The sequence below is a fragment of the Mastigoproctus giganteus genome, chromosome 11, assembly GCF_048544385.1.
Source record: "Mastigoproctus giganteus isolate SK-2022 chromosome 11, ASM4854438v1, whole genome shotgun sequence".
In the NCBI taxonomy this organism is placed as follows: domain Eukaryota; kingdom Metazoa; phylum Arthropoda; class Arachnida; order Uropygi; family Thelyphonidae; genus Mastigoproctus; species Mastigoproctus giganteus.
Window position 1 is genome coordinate 29083462 of NC_143585.1, and position 14346 is coordinate 29097807.

At 40.0% G+C, this 14346-nt stretch overlaps 1 protein-coding gene across 3 annotated transcripts in view; it reads left to right on the forward strand.

Annotated features, from left to right (window-relative positions):
* Nucleotides 1–14346, forward strand: part of LOC150077842 (NPC intracellular cholesterol transporter 1-like) — a 671091-nt gene that overhangs the window by 473784 nt on the left and 182961 nt on the right. For all 3 annotated transcript variants that reach the window (XM_090384813.1, XM_090384814.1, XM_090384816.1), the window contains one exon: nucleotides 13166–13356. In XM_090384813.1, the coding sequence (XP_090240939.1) occupies nucleotides 13166–13356 (191 nt within the window). The remainder of the gene's footprint in view (nucleotides 1–13165; nucleotides 13357–14346) is intronic.

Below are 14346 nucleotides of genomic sequence, written 5' to 3' on the forward strand. Positions count from 1 at the left end.
AGGTGCGCTTTAGGTAATGGTGGGACCTGTCCACAACCACAACATCGTGGTGTGGGTCGATGTCGTGGCGGGTTGTCCAGACATGCTCGGCGATAGCTGAATGTTCTACATCTGCCAAACGGATCGTCCTTTTATGTTCTGAGAGACGTTTCTCGAGTCGACGTCCAGTCTCTCCAAAGTAGCAGCTGGTGCTGTCACGACAAGAGATGCGATAGACCAAACCGCTCTGCAGAAGAGTGGGGACGGGTGTTTTTACGTTGGAGATAAGAGAACGCAGTTTCTTGCCTGGGAGTTGGACGCATTTTATCCCATATGATGTTAAGATTCTACCGATCTGTTGTGACAGGTTGGGGTAGTATGGGATAAATGCCCTCGTGGATGACTCGTCACTGTTGGTGTTGCTGTTGGTCGTCGCGTGCCTGTAGATCACACTTGTCAAGGACGTCGATGGGATAGCCACACTTCGTAAGGTCTACTTTTACTCTGGTGATCTCTTTGCGTCTCTCATCTGCGGAGCTGGAGTGTGTCCAGGCGCGAGTTAGCAAGGTTCGGGCAGTGGAGAGGAGGTGGCCCCGCGTGTGTGCTGACCGGAAGTTGGTAAATTGGCCAGCACACATAGGTTTGCGATAAACTGTCGCCTTCAGGCATGTGTCTTCGCGCCGGACAAGTGTATCTAGGTATGGTATAGAGTTGTTCGACTCCAGCTCAATCGTAAACTTTATGAAGGGCGATAGTGAGTTGAGGTGGGTTAGGAGCCGTTGACCTGAGTCTCTAGGGATGACAACGAACACATCGTCTACATAGGGACACCAAAAGGCGATGTGATCTGGCACGTGTGTAAGCGCACGTCCCTCTAACTCCCCCATCACGATGTTTGCTGTGACAGAGCTGACAGGGGAACCCATGGCTGTGCCATGTATCTGCTGGTAGATTGAGTCGTTAAACATGATTGCACCCCCTGTTAAGCACAGTCTGAGGGCGGCGGAAATGTCATCAGGCGTCAGCCTAGTTCTGTCGCTAAGGGTTTCACGATGAAACCCCAGTTGAAACGTCAGCCTGGTTCTGTCGCTAAGGGTTTCATGATGAAACCCTTAGGGACAGAACTAGGCTGACGCCTGATGACATTTCCGCTGCCCTCAGACTGTGCTTAACAGGGGGTGCAATCATGTTTAACGACTCAATCTACCAGCAGATACATGGCACAGCGATGGGTTCCCCTGTCAGCTCTGTCACAGCAAACATTGTGATGGGGGAGTTAGAGGGACGTGCGTTTACACACGCACCAGATCACATCGCCTTTTGGTGTCGCTATGTAGACGATGTGTTCGTTGTCATCCCTAGAGACTCAGGTCAACGGCTCCTAACCCACCTCAACTCACTATCGCCCTTCATAACGTTTACGATTGAGCTGGAGTCGAACAACTGTATACCATACCTAGATACACTTGTCCGGCGCGAAGACACATGCCTGAAGACGACAGTTTATCGCAAACCTATGTGTGCTGGCCAATTTACCAACTTCCGGTCAGCACACACGCGGGGCCACCTCCTCTCCACTGCCCGAACCTTGCTAACTCGCGCCTGGACACACTCCAGCTCCGCAGATGAGAGACGCAAAGAGATCACCAGAGTAAAAGTAGACCTTACGAAGTGTGGCTATCCCATCGACGTCCTTGACAAGTGTGATCTACAGGCACGCGACGACCAACAGCAACACCAACAGTGACGAGTCATCCACGAGGGCATTTATCCCATACTACCCCAACCTGTCACAACAGATCGGTAGAATCTTAACATCATATGGGATAAAATGCGTCCAACTCCCAGGCAAGAAACTGCGTTCTCTTATCTCCAACGTAAAAACACCCGTCCCCACTCTTCTGCAGAGCAGTTTGGTCTATCGCATCTCTTGCCGTGACTGCACCAGCTGCTACTTTGGAGAGACTGGACGTCGACTCGAGAAACGTCTCTCAGAACATAAAAGAGCGATCCGTTTGGCAGATGTAGAACATTCAGCTATCGCCGAGCATGTCTGGACAACCCGCCACGACATCAACCCACACCGCGATGTCGTGGTTGTGGACAGGTCCCACCATTACCTAAAACGCACCTGGTTGTAATCGTTAAATATAAAATGCTCGGATGCCTCTTTGAACAGGAACAGTGGTTGCCAAGTTAACCCCATCACAGAGGCAGTAATTCTATCCATAGACAAATGCTGGCCACGTCACCACCATATGTCACAGCCGCAAACATCAACAAACAATTAACCACGTGCCTCATGCACCATCCTGGCAGTGCACATCTCTATTCCAACTGCCATTCATATATTCAATCTGAAGAAGGCTGCCTCCCAGCCAAAAGCTTATTAGTTGTAACTCCAGTTTTGCTCTGAGAAACAAAATAAAATTTTTCGTTTGATAAACCTATTTTTTGTTTATTTGTTTTCAGGTCCTGAAAGTAGAGCCCATGTATTATGAAACACCCTATATATAAAAGTATATTTTTAAATATGGACTAGTAAATAACATTGGAATAACATACTAGTTGGATGGTGTAATACTCAAGATAGTGGAGATTTAAAAAGACCCAAGGGTAATTGTACAGTCTGACTTAATTTTCTGTCAGTGCAGACAGGCTACTAGGACAGTTTGTGGGGTTCTGTTAATGATATACAGAAATTTTTCCAGCAGGAACAAGGAAATGATTATCCTGTTATATAAGGCAGTGGTTAGGCTGAATATTGAGTACTGCATACAGGCCTACATAACTCATTTTAAGAAGGATACTGGTCTGGTGGAATGGGTGCAAAGAAAATTAACAAGATTAGTCAGGGACACAAAAAGCACTCTTATCAAGAAAAATTTCATTTTGCAAATTGCAGTCTCTGAAAATTGGGCACCTGCAAGGAGATATGATTGGAGTGTTTTTAAAGCCTTAAACACTCCAATCAGAAATAGATTGGATAAACTAAATGCTGATGGCCTCATTTCTCTTTCTTAGACAACTCATATAAGAGGACATTTAAATTGAAGATGGGTGTTATAGGAGAGATGTTCAAAACTTTTTTTCAACCAGAGAATAATTGAGTATTGGAACAAACTTCCATCTGATGTTGTGAAAGTGGTAGTTTGAATAAATTTTAAGGAAGGATTAGACATTGTTAGAGGAGATAGACTAGTAATGGATAAAACTAAATGCAGTGATCATGAGGAAACATTTTTTAAAGATAATTTTAATTTTTGATTGTCCAAAGAAGTTAAATGTTTTAGGTTAACATCGGGCTGTGGAAGAAGTTTGATTTCTGTTATCATTAACATTGCACTGTTTTTAGTTTGAAGTATTGCAAAGGAGTGGTAGGATGGTGCCACACGACATTATGGAATTCATTATGTTTGAGAAGTGGCAACATATTTCAAAACCCTTTAAATTTTGATAACTATTGATTAAAGTATTTTGAATTGCTTAACTGATAAATATATATATGTTTTTTTTCTGGTGTGGGGCCCAGTTACATCCTAACTCATGGGAGGAGTTATGGATAACAGATTGTTAAAATTATAAGAATTCTTTTTTTTTATGTAAGACAATATAAAAGCACAATTAACTCAGGCCAGTATATTCTGTATTAGTCTTGTTGTTGGGAGGTGATACAAATTACATCTGGGATAATGAAAATCAGTTGGCTCACCAACTGAATATTATTATATCTTTTTGTTGCATATTATTAGTTTTATAAGAATAAAACATAGCAGTAGTTTCCAATATCACAACTAGTTTACAAATTCAAGAAATTAAAAAAAAAAAAAAAAAATATATATATATATATATATATATATATCTTACATAGTTAATGGCCAGACATCACAACTCTACTTCTTTACCACTTACTATGCCTACCATTGTACTACAAAAAGTTCACAGCTGTGTTTTCTATATACCACTTAATTCCCATTTGGACATACCCACTCACATAGTGGGCTTATGTGAATGGGGATTAACTTAGTATGTGCAACAGCAAGATGACATCATCCTCCCTAGCTTCTGCAGTTTAGCTTGGGGCTTTAACTAACAACAGTTTTATGTGGCAAGGTGTTCAACATTCCTTTTATGTACATCCTGTTCTTAGCCCCGAGTGCCAAGCGAAAGTGACCAAACGATTTTTTGTGCCATATGTAGAGTGCTCTTTTTCGCGAATAAGTTATTTATTTTAGAGTATCTTTTCTTTCTGTTTTACTCAGGTGATTTTTTTTTTTTTTTTTTTTTTTTTTTTTAACTTAAAAGCTTTCAAGTAAGAATCCAGAAAGGAAATTCACCTTTCTTTCCTTTTATATATTTATAAAAGTTGAGCAGATGGGCCGAGAGGTGGCAACTGACATTTACCATTGACAAATGTAAAGTACTGCATATCGGAAGCAGTAACCCCAGAGTAACATATGAACTGTGTGGTACAACACTGACAGTGGTAGAGAATGAAAAGCACCTGAGGGTAATTGTGCAGGCAGATATAAAGTTTTCTAACAGTGCAGATGGTCTGCAAGAGTAGCTCAGTGTCTTGTCAGTGATACGCAGGAATTTTTCTAGCAGGGACAAGGAGGTGATTATCCCCTTGTATAATGCAATGGTCAGGCCACACCGTGAGTACTGTATACAGGTCTGGAGGCCTCATTTTAAGAAGGATGTAGAGCTGTTGGAACAAGTACAGAGAAGGGCAACAAGATTAGTGAATGGAACAAAGGTTGCTCTTACGAAGAAAGGCTTAAGTTTTGCAAATTACAGTGTCTGGAGACTAGGCACCTGAGAGGTGATCTGATTGAGGTGTATAAAGTCTTGAATGGTTTGAGCATACTCAGTGCTGATGGGATTCTTCCTCTTGCTCAGAATAATCACCTGAGAGGGCATAAATTCAAATTGAGAAAAGACAGTTATAGGATAGATGTGCGGAAGTTTGTCTTTAGCCAGCATGTAGTTGATTGCTGGATTAAACTTCCATCTGTCATTGTAGAAGTTGATAGCTTAAATAGATTCAAGGAAAAACTAGACAAACATTTGGAGCAAGTGGATAGATGAAATTAGTTTTTTTTTTTTTTTTGGCTGATGCTATGTAAGCTTGCTTTCTTGCATCATGTGCCACTGCTAATATAATCCATACTAACCCAACTAACTTCCTCAATCACCTGGACACTGGTGGCACAGCTTTTGCCTCCATGTGGCAGGGCCAATAACCTGGGAGAAGAAAGTTACTTTCTCAGGGCTAAAAGGAGCAAAGATGGACTTAAATAATTTTCCTCCTTTAGCACTATCAAGCTTAAGGTCAGAAATGTCCAATGAAAATGACTCAAACCAACCTAAAAGACTTAGAAGAGAAGTAGTGTCCTAACATTCTGGTGATACACTGTCTACTCAGCCTGTGGGCAAGCTATCACCATTTATGATCCAAAAATATCTGGAATCTATTGTGGGATCACCAAAAATGGTGAAGAGATTACAATCAGGAGACCTGGTTGAAACAGTCACCACTAAACATTCTGAATGGCTATTAAAGACAAATACATTTGGTAGGTTGCCAGTATCTGTTACTCCCCACAATACTTTAAATTCATCGAAAGGCATCATCATGGAGTGGGACTTACTTTCAGTGTCCGAGGAGAAATTAGTCCAAGAACTCAGTAATCAGAAGGTAATCCATGCGAAGTGCAGAATGATTAAAAAAAGATGGAAATCTTGTACTAACTTGATCCATCATTTTAACCTTCAGCACTCCTGATTTGCCATCACTGTAAAAGCTGGCTATTTAAACTGCCGGATTTGGCTATACATCCCGAATTCTCTTTGCTGTTTTAAATGCCAGAAATATGACCATTCTCAGCAGGCATGCAGAGGTGATACCATCTGTCCTATATGCGGCTCTAAGGACCATACACAAGCAGATTGCTCAGCCTCAACCCCCGTGTGTCCCAACTGCAAAGGAATTCATCCTGCATTTTCTAAATCATGTGATATATGGAAAACTTGAAATAAAATTCAAAGATACGAAATAGAACATATAGTAACATATCCTGAAGCACGCAGACAAATTATGTTGACCATGTCCAATGCGTCTCACACTTGAAGCTATCTTTCAACTGCAGCTCAAACAGATGTCAATACATCTGTTTGAGTTCAAACACCTCTTTGGCAAATTGGATTAAAGAAACCTTATTAGCTTCCAGAAAAGATACTCCTAAAACTAAAACCAGAGAAGCCACAAACACTCCAATTAGTATCCCAACTGATACTCCAACTGTCTCGCAGGACACTGAAAGAATGAAAACTACTAAAGATTGCAAGAAAGGAAAGCCGAACCACAAACCAACAGTATGGAAGTGGACATACACCCGGATTATGAGAAACCCATCCTAAAATTGCATGCCAATGATACTATGAATACTGGTTGCCCCACATTCCCCAAGAAAGACTGGAAAAAATGCACCGCATCCAAAAAAAAAAACAACCAGATGAATCATTATCAAATAAACCTAAATAATGCACAGCATCATACAGTGGAATCACAGAGGACTAAGCAGTCATTCCGATGACTTAAAATATTTAATAGCTCAATTCAACCCCATAGCTGTATGCCTACAGGAAACATTCTTGTCACACCAAGTTTGCCAAAATTCTCCAATTATATGATGTACAGGTGAGATAGAAACTCATTTTCCTACAAGAGGAAGAGAAGCCATTCTGGTTAATTCTAACATGCCATTGTAGCCGATCCAGTTAAAAACAAATCTAGAAGCTGTGGCTACTAGTATATTGCAGTTGGTACATTAGTTAGTATTAGTAGAGGCATATAATGCAAGAAAGAAAGAAAGCTTATGTGACATCAGCCAAAAAAAAAAAAAAAAAAAACTGCTCCCATTTCATTCCTCTGTTCATTCCAAATACCTGTCCAGCTCTGCCTTAAATTTATTTAGGCTATCAACTTCCACAATAAAATATGGAAGTCTGTTCCATCAATCAACTACCCGCTGGCTAAAGGCAAACTTCCCACGTCTGTCCTACAACTGTCTTTCCTCAATTTGAATTTATGCCCTCTCAAGTGATTATTCTGAGCAAGAGAAAGAATCCCATCAGCATTGAGCATGCTCAAACCATTCAAGGCTCTATACACCTCAATTAGATCACCTCACAGGTGCTTAGTCTCCAGACACTGTAATCTGCAAAACTTAAGCCTTTCTTCGTAAGAGCAACCCTTCCATTCACTAATCTTGTTGCATTTCCTTCTTAAAATCAGGCCTCCAGACCTGTATACAGTACTCAGGGTGAGGCCTGACCATTGCCTTATACAAGAGGATAATCACCTCCTTATCCCTGCTAGAAAAATTCCTGTATATCATTGACAAGACACCATGAGCTACTCCTGCAGACAGTCTGCACTGCTCAGAAAACTTCATATCTGCCTGCACAATTACCTCCAGGTCCTTTTCATTCTCTACCACTGTCAGTGTAGTACCACAGAGTTGATACGTTATTTTGGGGTTACTGCTTACCATATGTAGTACTTTACATTTGTCAATGTTAAACTTCATTTGCCACCTCTCAGCCCATGTGCAGCAGCGTACTGTCATTAGTGTCCTTAACAACCCTGCCAACCTTCGTCAATATCAATCATCAATATCATTTATAAATGCAGAAAACAAAAATGGACTTGACACTGAACACCGAGGGACTCCCTAATAACATTAGTCCACAAAAAGACAGTGTCCATTGATTACCACTGTCTTCTCCCACTCAACCAACCCTTTATCCATAGCAGCAATTTGCCTTCAATGCCATACTGCTCCAATTTGTGCAGCAGTTTTCCATGTGCAACAGTATCAAAAGCCTTTCTAAGATTCAAATATATGATATCAAAGTTATTCCCTGCATCTAGTTCCTTTGTGACCACATCATAGTGGTGCCTCCATAGCCAGGTGGGCAGGAGCAGCGGTGCATAGCACATGCTTCTTGATTAGACCGGGGTTCGAGCCCGGGACCACCACATACGGAGGATGCGGAAAGGTCAGGGAATGACCACTGCATATCCCCGCCGGAGCAATATGGCCTTAGTGGCTAATGCCTAAACACCAAATAAACAAACAAACAAACAAACAGCCACATCATAGTATCCAATCAAATTGGTCAGACAGGACTTTCCCTTAACAAAACCATGCTGTGTGTGAGCTATAACTGAAGTCTTGTCTAGATGATCCTGCAGTGCTTCTTTAACCAGTGCCTCCATTAATTTCTCTGGAACAGAAGTTAATCTCACAGATCTATAATTACTTGTGTCAGCGTTTGATCCTCCTTTGTGAATTGGCGTCACATTTGCACATCTCCAGTCTATGGGTACCTCCCCCGAGTCGAAGGAAGCTCTCATAATTATGGCTAAGGATTTGCTTACTTCCTTTGCTGCCTCCTTTAATATAACTGGATAGATCCCATCCACCCCGGGTGTCTTTTGTATGTTTATCTTCAAGAATTTCTCCTCCACTTCCCTCTCAGTTATTAAAAAATCATTTTTAAGCTTTCACTATTCTTTCTAGTAAAATCATCTAGCTCACTGCCAGAGTTTTATTCAGGGAGGGGAATGCCTCTGCCATTCCCTGAATAACTCCTCTGGCTCCCTGAATAACTCCTCATGTGTGAATGTAGATGCAGAATACTCATTTAGTTTGTTAGCCTCCTGAGCAGAATCATCAGTTACCCTTGCTACTGTTTATATTCCACCATCTCTTCCTCATTCAGAACTTGACAGTCTCATTACACAACTCCAATTTGTCTTTTTGGTGACTTTAATGGACACCATCCATTGTTGGGAATCTGCTACAATGGACAGGAGGCAAATTAATTGAATAATTTATGAATAATAGTGATCTTTTATTAAACACTGGATCTCCTACTTACATCCAGCTACCTACAAGATATACTTCTGCAGTTTACTTGTCAATTTGCTTTCCATCCATCTTTCTAATCCTGACATGGTCAGTATTATCCAATCACTTTAACAGTGACCACTTTCCAATTATTTGCTCAATACAAACAGCGGTAACTCAAAATTCTAACCAACAATCCAGTTGGAATTTTAGTGAGGCAAACTGGGATGGGCTATATGTTCTGTCAAAGGCAGAATAGAATTATTCTGCCTTTGACAGAATTATTCTTAGACACAATTTATCTCCAACAGAAACATATTGATGATATAACTACTTGCATCACCAATCAGATTCTGACTGTGGCAAATGCTTTCATTCCAAAATCCAAGACATTTTGTTCTCACCAAAATCACTGGTGGAATGCAGAGTGCTCTATTGCCAAACAAGATAAAAACCGTGCATGAAATAATTTTTGGAAGTGTCCTACTATCACTAACTTAATTGCTTATAAAAGGCTAAAAGCAAGGCAAATTGGAAGGAAAGCAAAACGCAATTTGTGGATTGCTTTTGCGTCAACCATCACAAAAAGACATGGCACTTGGATAATCTCAAGAAAGATACAAGCGCTAAATGGCGAATTTTTTCAGCTGCCCTCTACAATACTTCACTGGAAAGGGAAAGACATATCTACTCCTGCAGAAGTTGCCAATGTGTTAACAGACTCTTTTTCCTCCATCTCTGCTTCTATGCATCCTCCTTCCAGAGCATTAAAGATAATGTAGAATGGTATAAAATTAACTTCTCAATGTGCTGCTCCTTTCCGTACAACCAACCCTTTACATTAATAGAACTGAAAGAATCATTAAGTAGCTCTCCCAACGGTGCTTCAGGGCCAGATGGTGTTCATTATATTATGCTAAAGCATTTACATGAAGGGGACTTGTGTACCCTGTTGATTTTCTGCAATCGGATCTTCTCTGAAAATGCCTGTCCTTCTTCCTGGTGCCATTTGTTCATTATTGCCATACCAAAACCAGATAAAGATCCTACCCTGGTTCAAAATTATAGGCCAATATCTCTTACGAGCTGCATAGGGAAAATTTTCGAAATGATGGTTCATACAAGACTCACTTACATCCTGGAGTCACAGAATCTCCTTCCAGACCATCAGTATGGATTTCAGAAGAACAGATCAATGCTAGATGTGCTTATCAAAGCTTGAATCTCATATTCACAATGCCTTCATCATGAGACAACATCTAGTCATGGTCAACTTAGATCTTGAAAAGGCATTTGACACTACTTGGCATTATTGTATTATAATGGATCTTTGCCATCTAGGTCTAATGGGACAGTTGCCTGAAATAATTCAATTTTTTGCGATATCGTTATTTTAAGGTCTGATATAAAAATGTATCTCTACATCTCACATTCAAGAGGAAGGCATACCACGGTTCGATACTTAGTCCAACACTATTCGTAATTTGAGTTAGCAATATGATACGGAACATCCCAAAAACCATTGAAACTTACATGTATGCAGATGATCTTACCATTTCCTGTCAGTCTAAAAGTATGCACACCATTGAGTGGCAGCTCCAACTAGCCATAACCAAAATACAATCCCAGACTTCACGGAATAGTTATCAACTATCAGAAAATAAATGCACTGCCACTCACTTCTGCAAGCTGCGTGCTCTCCATCCTGATCATTAAAACTAGAAATAAACAAAACTCCAATCCTACTTGTTAATACTGTTAGATTTCTTGGACTGATATTGGACAGCAAGCTAAACTTCCACGCTCATGTCATTCATTTAAGAACTACTTGTCTAAAGCATATGAATATACTTCGATCAGTCTCGTTCATTTCATGGGGAGCTGATTGGTATACCTTACTACACCTGTACAAGTCCCTAATCCATTTACGCTTGGATTACGGTTCTACAGTATATGACACTGCTAGGGCAAGCACATTAGAATGGCTGAACGTCTTACAGCACGGTGCTCTAAGGACAGCCCTAGGAGCTTTCAAGACTTCTCTAGTCCAAAGCCTTTACATTGAGGCACATGATCCTCTGTTATATCTATGCAGAAAAATAAATGCTCCTGTCTCAATATGCTGCTGAGATCCAAAGTGTCCCTTCCCATCCTTGTTTGTAGTACCTATTTAATACCCGGTGGAATTCCTTTTATGATAATAAGCCATATGAAAACTGACATGTGTCGCTCAGACTTAAAGAACTTCGTCATACCTGGAATGTTGATCTAAGTGACATTTCAGAGGACACTACTCTTCCTGTACCACCTTGGTTATGTTTTCATGCATTTCATGATTACTACTTTTTCTGATGGGGAAAGGATATTTTAGCTTCTGCCAATATTAGACAGTTACATGCAGCTCATACCAACCTCAACTGTGATTTTTTTTTTTTTTTTTTTTTGTAGTTGTTGGTGCCATCGGCTTCTGTGGCCATAATGCACCTCCCAAGGTTTTTGCAGTACTTTGATCCAAGCCCGAGGTGGGATTCAAACCCACAACCTTTGGGTTGCCAGGCAGGCACTTTACCCACCTGACTAGCCCAGCGGCAAAACTGTGATTCCTGTGCAATATACACTGATGGATTGAAAATGCTATAGGTGCTGCAGCCATTTTCCCGTTGCAGCCTCAGTCACATGCAGTATCTTCACTGCTGACTTGTATATCATAAAGCTTACACTTGAACAGATTGTTGAATGCTCCATTTCACCAACCCTAATCTATGCTAACTCTCTCAGTGTGTCTTTGCTGTAAGGGAGCATTTCTCTGCCTGTCATCCTACATTGAAACCTATTCACTGTCAGTTACTCTCATGCAAAAAGTCCAATCAATCAGTAACATTTTGTTTTGTACCGGGATATCCAGGAATTCTGGGAAACGAGTCCGCTGACCTTGCCACTAAAAAAAACCTCTTGCCACATTCTCACAGCGCTTTCAGGGTCAGTATATGGATTACAAGCCTGTAAAGGTGCCTCCATAGCCAGGTGGGCAGGAGTAGCAGTGGGTAGCACATGCTTCTTGATTAGGGCAAGGTTTGAGCCCGTGACCACCAAATATGGAGGATGCAGAAAGGTCAGGTAATGACTACCGCATATCCCCAGAGCAATATGGCCTTAGTTGCTAATGCTCCTAAAAACCAAATAACAACAAGCCTGTAATTTCCAAGGCATGTTATGAAAACTGGTCACAAATCTGGCAAAGTTATACCAACAACAAACTTTATACCAGATCAAACAAAAAACAGAGTTGTGGCTGTCTGGATTCAGATGAAATAGATGAAGTGGTATTGGCAAAACTCAGAATTGGGCATACTCATATTACACACCTGGTTTTTATTATTGGGAGAAAATCCACCCCAGTGCACATCCTGTCAGACAACTTACAGTTCGCCACTTTCTTTTAGACTGTCCTCTTTACTTATCAATCCGTTCTAGCAGCTTTTGGTCATTCAGTAAATTAAACGAATCCCAGATTTTACCTCATTTTCTTGGAAACCATACAAACATAGAATTGTTAACATATTTAAATTGTATTGGCCTATATGCAAGTATATAATTAAATTGTTAAAATTGTTCATAGTTTATTTCTTATATGGATATAAGAAATAAACTATGAACTGACACAATTTGGCCTTAGTAGTCCTTGTGTCATTAAGCTTAATAACAACAACATCCTGTTCTTTTGTGGTATGTATATAATGTTTGTCATGTCTGTTTGTATGTTTATCATGTCAAATTAGCTTTTTTTATGTCATGTATTATCATAATCACCATCATCATGAAACATCAATTTTAATTAGTATGTTATTGTTAGCAGCTGTCCACTGCTTAATGTGGTCAGTGATCTATTCTTTCCCACATACGGAGAACATAGTCCTACTTGAGATGTCCTTTAACTTATTGGATTCTTCAATAAAGGCTTATTCTAATATATCATTATAAGTAGTGTGCATTTCTCTCCAAGTTTCTTGATATTACATCGGTGCATGAAATTCTTTCACCTGGATTTCTGTTGTGGCTCAGTTTGCACAATTTATTTTTTGTAGAGGAGCTTTGGGGCAGGGGGAGATTTATGATCTGTTATTTTTCTTAAATCTATTCTTTTAAGAGGATAAAAATAAAACTTATAATAATGATGTCCTGTTTATAAATTTGCACATTTGCTAAGATTAAGCATTAGTGTTTCTGTTTATCCTTTCTGAAATTTAATTTTTGTCTTTTTGCAGGACTCGTATATGTTGCAGTACTTTAGGTCACTGAAAAAGTATCTTTCTGTTGGACCCCCTGTTTATTTTGTGATTACCGATGGCTACAACTATAGCGATGAAACTGCACAAAATAAAATATGTGCTTCTCGTGGTTGTGATGATGACTCGGTGATGGTCCAACTGAAATGGATGGCAGATAGGAGCAATAGGTATTATCTTAAACTTGTATCAGTTCAGATTTGAATCTTCATACTTGTAATTGTTACATCTCACTACACCACCTACTAGCATTGGTGTAAAATGCTTAATGTTTTTTTAATATAATTTTAAAATGAGACTCATCACAGAAAACTAAGTAATACCATATGTGTGTTACTATGTTAATTTTAGCCACATTTATTCTGTGGACTAAAGTACAGAATGTTGCCACTTCTTTCCAGTCTGTTTTGCTTAATTTTATTTCTTCCTAACCAGGTGTGAGCTGTCTTGAGAGTGCAAGGGGTGCACTGCACCTATGTGTCAATGTTCAAGGGCCCCTGAAAACCTGAAATTTTCATACACATATGAAGAAAATTTTAAAGGGGGTACCAAATTTAAAGTAGCACCCGGGCCCCAAATACCCTAGGAATGTGCCTGTTCCTAACTGCCTATTATATTGAGATAAGAAATGGATAAAAGAATTAAGATAGTGCTCTCAAATAAGAACTGAGCATAAATGTGAATGTAGGGATTGCAAACCATCATGGGCTAACTGTTATTTCCAGAAAGATTTCTTACATTGTTTGGCTCTAGGTGCCAAGCAATTTAACTGAATGATAATGCCTCAACTAAGATGTGAGAGAGAGAGAGAGAGAGAGAGAGAGAGAGAGAGAGAGAGAGAGAGAGAGAGAGAGAGAGAGAGAGAGCTAGTATTTTTTGTTTCAGTTTTATTAAATCTTATTTGAGGGCAGCTGTTTCCTTATTTTTTCTTCTGAAAAATTACTAATCCTTACTAATTTTCACTCTCAGGCACTGCTCGTGGCAGGGCCAGGAACCTGAGCTGAAAGGAGCCAAATGAAGCTTCAGATTTTCTGCCAGTGGAGTCTGCTGGCTTTATCATGATACTCCAAGTGAACATAAAACTTCAAATTCCAAAAAAGTAAGAGAAATGCATGAACAAGACCACATCCCTTTCTTGTTCAGAAACTTTATAGCAATCA